The following is an 8,776-nucleotide window of genomic DNA, read 5'->3' as shown; positions in this document are numbered from 1 at the left end:
ACCCCCCCCCCCCGGGGAGGATTTTCGGAGCAGGTGGGAGACGCCAGCCCTGAGCTCGTTGGGAATTAATTAACACCCAGCTCCTGCGCTGCTTTGGGCTGATTTCCCCCAAAATTGGCACCCACACCCCCCCCATTGTTTTTTTCCAGCCTCTTGCCCCCCCCCCCCCCAGCAAGGAGGACACGGGACCCCCAAAAAAAGCCTATTTGAGCTGAGACGCGGAACGGGAGGTTTAACTGGTTTATTATGGGATGACCCCCGCAGTCCCGGGGGCTTCACCAGCAGCTCCCGGGGGACGCGGCTCTGGGCCCCCCAGCACTGACCCCCGCTGCTGCTTTTTGGGCCCCCCATATTCCCCCCCCAGGGACCCACTCACCAGGGGACGGTCACCAAAGGGTGTCAGGGGGGTGGCAGCGGGTGCTTGGGTGCTGGGGTCCCAGGCCTGGGGGGTGTTGGGGTCACCCGGATGCCGGGGTCCCTGGGATGGCAGCGACCCCCCTCCCCCCCGCATCATCTCAGGGCTCCCCTGGTCTCCTCCAGTCTCTCCCAGTCCTGCCCAGTCTCTCCCAGTCAGCCCAGCTCCATCCCCCAGTGGCATTTTCACCCCCTGCAACGTCTTCTTGGGGACTGGGCGGGAGAGGAATTGTCCCCATCCCGTCCCTGTCCCCAAACAGGTCCCAAAATATGCCGGGGGAGGACAACAGGTCACGGGCATCCTCAGGCCACCGACCACGGGGACACCCCGGTGTCACCGATGTCCAAGCCTAGTCTGGGGACCCGACGTCCAGCAGCATCAGACCCGACGCCGGCATCACCGTCGCTCAGGGTGGGGACACGGGACGCCGCGGGACACCGGGGCGGCGGCGGCGGCTTTCTGCAGGCGGTCGAGGCCGCGCAGGAGCCCCATCTTGTGCCGGATGGAGTGGTCCAGGTTGACGGTGACGCCGAGGAAGGTGCGGGCGTCGTGGGCGGTGAAGGGGAAGTCGCAGGCGAGGAAGGTCTGGAAGAGCTCGGGGTCCCCGTCCAGGCTGAGGACGTTCTGCAGGGGCTGCCGCAGGGCGCTCAGCTCCCCCACGTTCTCCTGGAAGACGCTCCACAGGGATCGCGTGCCGAAATCCGGCGCCGGCTGGCTCTGCCAAGCGTCCTCCAGGCACTGCAGCGCCCAGCTCAGCCGGCACGGCCACTGGTCGGCCAGCACCACCCAAGCGGCGGCAGCGCGGGGCGAGGGGGCGTCGGGGGTGCCGGCGCGGTGCAGGAGGAGCCGTAGGGTGATGGGGATGGTGTTGACGATGCGGCGGACGTGGGCGCCGTTGGTGGGGAGGTAACGGGTGAGGGGGTCGGTGCCGTCGTGGAGGCAGCGGAAAGCTTCGTGGATGCAACGGACGGCTTTGGCGTCCGCCTCCCGCCGGCTGGGAGCCACCGGGACGCCTCGGCACTTGGCTTGGCGGCGTTCCACGTTGCTGGTGATGATGCGGTACATGAGGTCCTCCCGCGTCTGGACGGCGGCTTCCAGGCACCGCAGGCGGGAGCGGGCGCCCATCTCAGGGATGAAGAAGGGCAACGTCACTGTCCGGTTGAGGTAGAGGTAACCGTTGTCGGCCAGGCCCTTCATGCAGCCGGTCTGCTCCAGGCAGGGGACGATGACGCTGGGGTCCACGGCCAGGATGAAGATGAAGGGGGCGTTGGTGGTGGAGAGCAAGGTGTTCATGGCGTTGAGGACGCCGGCCACCTTCTCCGGGTAGCAGATGTCCAGGCTGGTGATCTCCAGCACCACGCGGAGCCGTCGGCGCTCAAAGATCTCCATGAAGGCCAAGAAGTCGACCAGCACCTCCACCTCTCTGCGCACCTTGCTCATGAAGCCCAGCTGGCTGGCGAACCTCTCGCTGTTGGTCAACCGCTCGATCTTCTGCTTCTCGCTGACCAACAGGTTCTTCAGGACGGAGAAAGCTCCCAGCACCAAACTGGAACCGGAGAGCGAGGTGATGGTGCTGCCCACCACCTTCAAGGCGTGGTGGTCCTTGATGCCGGGCACCAAGAGGGCCACCAGCAGGATGCTGAGGCCGGCGCCCAGGACGAAGAGCATCCCCCAAAGCTTGAGGCAGGTGCCCCTCTTGAGGACCCACTCCTTCTGGCTGAAGCCCGAGGCGAAGCGGGGCCGGGTGCCCATGACGTGGTAGACGCTGAGGGGCAGAGCCCCAAAATGGTGGCGGATGCTGTCGCAGAGGGTGGTGACCAAACCGGCCCAGAGCTTGTCGCAGCCGGCGTATTGCCAGGCGCTGAAGCGGATGAAGATGAACTCGATGTTCTTCCTCCTCAGGTGGCCCTCGGTGATGATGGGCTTGTAGAAGGCCAGGTACCAGAGGGCCAGCAGCAACCCCCAGCCCTCGGGGCTCCGCGGCTTCTGGTGGCTCCGGCGCAGCTCGGCCGCCTCCCGCTGCGCCATCTCCTCCCGCATGAAGCCTGGGGGGGACACGGGGATGAGGGACCAGGGGGTGGAGGTGCCCTGAGCTGTGGGGGGAGTGGGAGGGGTGCTGGTGCCGCCGGGACCCCGAATGGAGGGGAGAATGGGGTGGGGTGGGTGCTGGTGCAGTGGGGACCCCAAACGTAGGGAGACGGGGGATGGGTGCTCTGCAGGAGGGGCTTGAAACCCAGGGGAGAAACTGGGGTGGGGTGGGGTGGGGTGGGGTGGGGTGGGGTGCGATGGGGTGGGTGCCAGTGCAATGGGGGACCCCAAATCCGTAGAAGAAAACGGGGTGGCAGGACAAGCAACAGGGACCCCAAATCCGGGGTGCCAGCGGGCGGGGTGCTGGTGCCGTGGGGACCCCCAGCGCCCGGCCGGGGCTGGCTGGGAGGCTCTGGGGGGGTGACCCCTGGTGGCCCCGTGTCCCCACACCCACCGGTGACCTTGTCCATCAGGGAGTAGAGGCGGTGGCCGCAGGGGGCATAGAAGCCGACGGTGACGGGGGTGGCCGTGTGGCACAGCGTCTTGGAGAGGCAGCGGCAGTAGATGTCATCCTCCGTCAGCGCCTCTGGGGACAGGGAGGGGACAGTCGGGGTGACCCTGCGCCCCCGCCATGTCTGCAGGCACCGGGGAGGCCACCCCCCCCGTGGGGACAGGGGTGCTGCAGCCAAGGGGACCCCAAATTGGGGGGGGAGGGGCAATTGACTGAGGTGGGATGGGGATGGGGTGGGGTGGGATGGATGGAGTGGGATGGGATGGATGGGATGGATGGGATGGGATGGGGTGGGATGGGATGGGGTGGGGTGGGATGGGATGGGATGGGGTGGGATGGGATGGGATGGATGGGATGGATGGGATGGGATGGGGTGGGATGGGGTGGGGTGGGATGGATGGGATGGATGGGATGGGGTGGGATGGGATGGGATGGGATGGATGGGGTGGGATGGGGTGGGATGGGATGGATGGGATGGGGTGGGATGGGATGGGATGGGATGGGGTGGGATGGGGTGGGATGGGGTGGGATGGGATGGGATGGATGGGATGGATGGGATGGGATGGGGTGGGATGGGGTGGGGTGGGATGGATGGGATGGATGGGATGGGGTGGGATGGGATGGGATGGGATGGATGGGGTGGGATGGGGTGGGGTGGGATGGGATGGGGTGGGATGGATGGGATGGGGTGGGGTGGGATGGGATGGATGGGATGGGATGGATGGGATGGGATGGGATGGATGGGATGGGATGGGGTGGGATGGGATGGGATGGGGTGGGATGGATGGGATGGATGGGATGGGGTGGGATGGATGGGATGGATGGGATGGGATGGGGTGGGATGGGATGGATGGGATGGGGTGGGATGGGATGGATGGGGTGGGATGGGGTGGGATGGGGTGGGGTGGGGTGGGATGGATGGGATGGATGGGATGGGGTGGGATGGGATGGGATGGGATGGGGTGGGATGGGGTGGGGTGGGATGGGATGGGATGGATGGGATGGATGGGATGGGATGGGGTGGGATGGGGTGGGGTGGGATGGATGGGATGGATGGGATGGGGTGGGATGGGATGGGATGGGATGGATGGGGTGGGATGGGGTGGGGTGGGATGGATGGGATGGGGTGGGGTGGGATGGGATGGATGGGATGGGATGGATGGGATGGGATGGGATGGGGTGGGATGGATGGGGTGGGGTGGGGTGGGGTGGGATGGGATGGGATGGATGGGGTGGATGGGGTGGGATGGGATGGGGTGGGGTGGGGTGGGGTGGGATGGGATGGGATGGGATGGATGGGGTGGGATGGGGTGGGGTGGGATGGGATGGGGTGGGATGGATGGGATGGGGTGGGGTGGGATGGGATGGATGGGATGGGATGGGATGGGGTGGGATGGATGGGATGGATGGGATGGGGTGGGATGGGATGGGATGGGATGGGGTGGGGTGGGGTGGGGTGGGATGGGATGGGATGGGATGGGATGGATGGGATGGGATGGGGTGGGATGGGGTGGGGTGGGATGGGATGGGATGGGGATGGGACGGGACGGCCAGGCAGGGCAGGAGGGCCCCGCTCCCCCGCCGCCCCCGTACCTTGGTGCTCCCCGGGCTCCACCTCCACCAAGGCGCCGTCGCGGCAGGCGCAGGCGTCCCCCCCCGGGCCCAGGCAGGCCAGCCGCTCCTCGCAGCACCCCGAGGGTCCCGCCGGGCTCCCCCCACACGCCTGCGAGGAGGCACCCTGCCGGAGGGAGGGACGTGTGGCACCTGCTACGCACCCCGGGGACACCCCGGGGACAGGGGGACACGGGGACAGGGGGACGTGGGTACCCCACGGGGAAACGGGGACACCACAGGGACACAGAGACACGGGGACACAGGGACATGGGGTCACCATGGGGACACAGGGACATGGGGACACCGTGGGGACACAGGGACGTGGGGTCACCATGGGGACACGGGGACATGGAGACACCATGGGGACACAGAGACATGGGGACACAGGGACATGGGGTCACCATGGGGACACGGGGACATGGGGACACCGTGGGGACACAGGGACATGGGGTCACCATGGGGACACAGGGACATGGGGACACCATGGGGACACAGGGACGTGGGGTCACCATGGGGACACGGGGACATGGGGACACTGTGGGGACACCATGGGGACACAGAGACATGGGGACACAGGGACATGGGGACACCATGGGGACACAGAGACATGGGGACACCGTGGGGACGCCATGGGGACACAGAGACATGGGGACACAGGGACATGGGGTCACCATGGGGACACGGGGACATGGAGACACCATGGGGACACAGAGACATGGGGACACAGGGACATGGGGACAGGGTGACATGGGGACACCATGGGGACACAGGGACATGGGGACATAGGGATGTGGGGACACCATGGGGACAGAGCCACCTCATGGTTTTGGGGTGGTTTGGGGGGGTCAGCACCAAAACCCTGCCTTGAACTGGGTGACCCCAAGGGCCTGGGGGACCCCGTGTCCCCTCCCCGGGTGCCCCTGTGGGGACGATGGGGGGGACCTGGGTGACGGGGGTCTGGGAGGGGTGTGAGGGGGACTGGGCCAGACTGGGCCGCACTGGGCCGGACTGGAGCGGGGCGATGGGGACTAACCAGGACAAACTGGGGGGCCAGGCTGCAACCGGTGCTGGGGACACTGGGGAGCACAAGACAGCCTGGACTGGGAGCACTGGGGGCCATGGGGCAGGCTGCACTGGGGACACTGGGAGCCATGGGGCAGGCTGGACTGGGGACACTGGTGGCACTGGGACATCCTGAACTGGGGACTCTGGAAGAGCCTGTACGAGGGACACAGGGTGAGCCAGGACTGGGGACACCAGTGGCCATGGGCCAGCCCATACTGGGGACACCAGTGGCCATGGGCCAGCCCATACTGGTGACCATGGGCTGGCCCATACTGGGGACACCAGTGACCGTAGCCCAGGCTGTACTGGTGACCGTGGGACAGGCTATACAGGGGACACTGGTCACCCTAGCCCAGTCTATACTGGGGATACTGGTGACCATGGAACAGCCTATATAGGGGACACTGGTCACCATAGCCCAGTCTATACTGGGGATACTGGTGACCGTGGGACAGGCTATACAGGGGACACTGGTCACCCTAGCCCAGTCTATACTGGGGATACTGGTGACCATGGAACAGCCTATATAGGGGACACTGGTCACCATAGCCCAGTCTATACTGGGGATACTGGTGACCGTGGGACAGGCTATACAGGGGACACTGGTCACCATAGCCCAGTCTATACTGGGGATACTGGTGACCGTGGGACAGGCTATACAGGGGACACTGGTCACCCTAGCCCAGCCTATACTGGGGATACTGGTGACCATGGGACAGCCTATACAGGGGACACTGGTCACCCTAGCCCAGCCTATACTGGGGGATACTGGTGACCATAGTCCAGTCTATACTGGGGGATACTGGTGACCATGGGACAGCCTATATAGGGGACACTGGTCACCCTAGCCCAGTCTATACTGGGGATACTGGTGACCGTGGGACAGGCTATACAGGGGACACTGGTCACCCTAGCCCAGTCTATACTGGGGACACTGGTCACCCTAGTCCAGCCTATACTGGGGGATACTGGTGACCATGGGGCAGCCTATATAGGGGACACTGGTCACCCTAGCCCAGTCTATACTGGGGACACTGGCCGCCATAGTCCAGTCTATACTGGGGGATACTGGTGACCGTGGGACAGCCTATACAGGGGACACCGGTCACCCTAGCCCAGCCTATACTGGGGGATACTGGTGACCGTGGGACAGGCTATACAGGGGACACTGGTCACCATAGCCCAGTCTATACTGGGGATACTGGTGACCGTGGGACAGGCTATACAGGGGACACCGGTCACCATAGCCCAGTCTATACTGGGGATACTGGTGACCGTGGGACAGGCTATACAGGGGACACTGGTCACCATAGCCCAGTCTATACTGGGGATACTGGTGACCGTGGGACAGGCTATACAGGGGACACCGGTCACCCTAGCCCAGCCTATACTGGGGGATACTGGTGCCCATAGCTCAGCCTATACTGGGGACACCGGTCACCCTAGCCCAGTCTATACTGGGGGATACTGGTGCCCATAGCTCAGCCTATACTGGGGACACCGGTCACCCTAGCCCAGCCTATACTGGGGGATACTGGTGCCCATAGCTCAGCCTATACTGGGGACACCGGTCACCCTAGCCCAGCCTATACTGGGGGATACTGGTGACCGTGGGACAGGCTATACAGGGGACACTGGTCACCATAGCCCAGTCTATACTGGGGATACTGGTGACCGTGGGACAGGCTATACAGGGGACACCGGTCACCCTAGCCCAGTCTATACTGGGGGATACTGGTGCCCATAGCTCAGCCTATACTGGGGACACCGGTCACCCTAGCCCAGCCTATACTGGGGATACTGGTGCCCATAGCTCAGCCTATACTGGGGACACCGGTCACCCTAGCCCAGCCTATACTGGGGGATACTGGTGACCGTGGGACAGGCTATACAGGGGACACTGGTCACCATAGCCCAGTCTATACTGGGGATACTGGTGACCGTGGGACAGGCTATACAGGGGACACCGGTCACCCTAGCCCAGTCTATACTGGGGACACTGGTGCCCATAGCTCAGCCTATACTGGGGACACCGGTCACCCTAGCCCAGCCTATACTGGGGGATACTGGTGCCCATAGCTCAGCCTATACTGGGGACACCGGTCACCCTAGCCCAGCCTATACTGGGGGACACTGGCAGCTGGGGCCCCGCACCCTCCCCCCCCAGCACCCCCCAAACTGCCCCAGGGCCACCCCCCCCCCAGGCCTCATCCTGCCCCGTCCCCGTCCTACCCCGGGCAGCGCTGGCGGCTCCATCCCCGCCTGCCTCCGGCCACATCGGTCCCTGGGGCCGGCTCGGCGCCGGATTTATACGGAGTCAGGATCCGGCCCTGCCAGGATCGGCCGGGACGGAAATAATTAGGTGTGGATCGGGCAGAAATTCCGGCTGCGCCGGCGGGAGCTTGTCCTGAGTCAGGGCCCAGCAATGCCCGGCCAGATCCAGCCCCACGGAGGGACTGGGGTGTGGGTCGGGGTGGGGAGAGGGGGCTGGGGCCGGGTCCTGCTGGAGACGGGGGCTGGGGAGGGGCGATGGGGACGGGGGACATGGGGACAGAGGGGATGCAGGGACGGGGGGCTGGGGGGGTGCAGGGGATGGGGAGACTCAAGGGGACATGGGGATGTGGGGACAGGGGGATGCAGGGGACAGGGGGGGACAGAAGGGGTGCAGGGGACATGGGAGACCTGAGGGGACATGGGGATGCAGGGGACAGGGGGGCATCAGGGATGCAGGGGACGGAGATGCAGGGACAGGGGACATCAGGGATGCAGGGGACAGGGGCATGCAGGGACAGGGGGACATCAGGGATGCAGGGACAGGGGATGCAGGGACAGGGGACATCAGGGATGCAGGGGACAGGGGATGCAGGGATGCAGGGGACATCAGGGATGCAGGGGACAGGGGATGCAGGGACAGGGGACATCAGGGATGCAGGGGACATCAGGGATGCAGGGACAGGGGACATCAGGGATGCAGGGGACATCAGGGATGCAGGGACAGGGGACATCAGGGATGCAGGGGACAGGGGATGCAGGGACAGGGGACATCAGGGATGCAGGGGACAGGGGGATGCAGGGACAGGGGACATCAGGGATGCAGGGGACATCAGGGATGCAGGGACAGGGGGACATCAGGGATGCAGGGG

At 65.1% G+C, this 8,776-nt stretch overlaps 1 protein-coding gene across 1 annotated transcript; it reads right to left on the bottom strand.

Moving 5' to 3' along the window:
* Positions 1–349: 349 nt before the first annotated feature.
* Positions 350–8,012, bottom strand: NKPD1 (NTPase KAP family P-loop domain containing 1). The gene is given in 5 exon segments (XM_072848812.1): positions 350–876; positions 878–2,460; positions 2,898–3,029; positions 4,548–4,692; positions 7,866–8,012. Coding segments are annotated over 5 exon segments (2,043 nt in total). The 5' UTR covers positions 7,890–8,012; the 3' UTR covers positions 350–717.
* Positions 8,013–8,776: the final 764 nt, after the last annotated feature.

Source organism: Ciconia boyciana, chromosome 33 (assembly GCF_034638445.1).
Source record: "Ciconia boyciana chromosome 33, ASM3463844v1, whole genome shotgun sequence".
In the NCBI taxonomy this organism is placed as follows: Eukaryota; Metazoa; Chordata; class Aves; order Ciconiiformes; family Ciconiidae; genus Ciconia; species Ciconia boyciana.
This window is presented reverse-complemented; position numbering and strand designations above follow the sequence as displayed.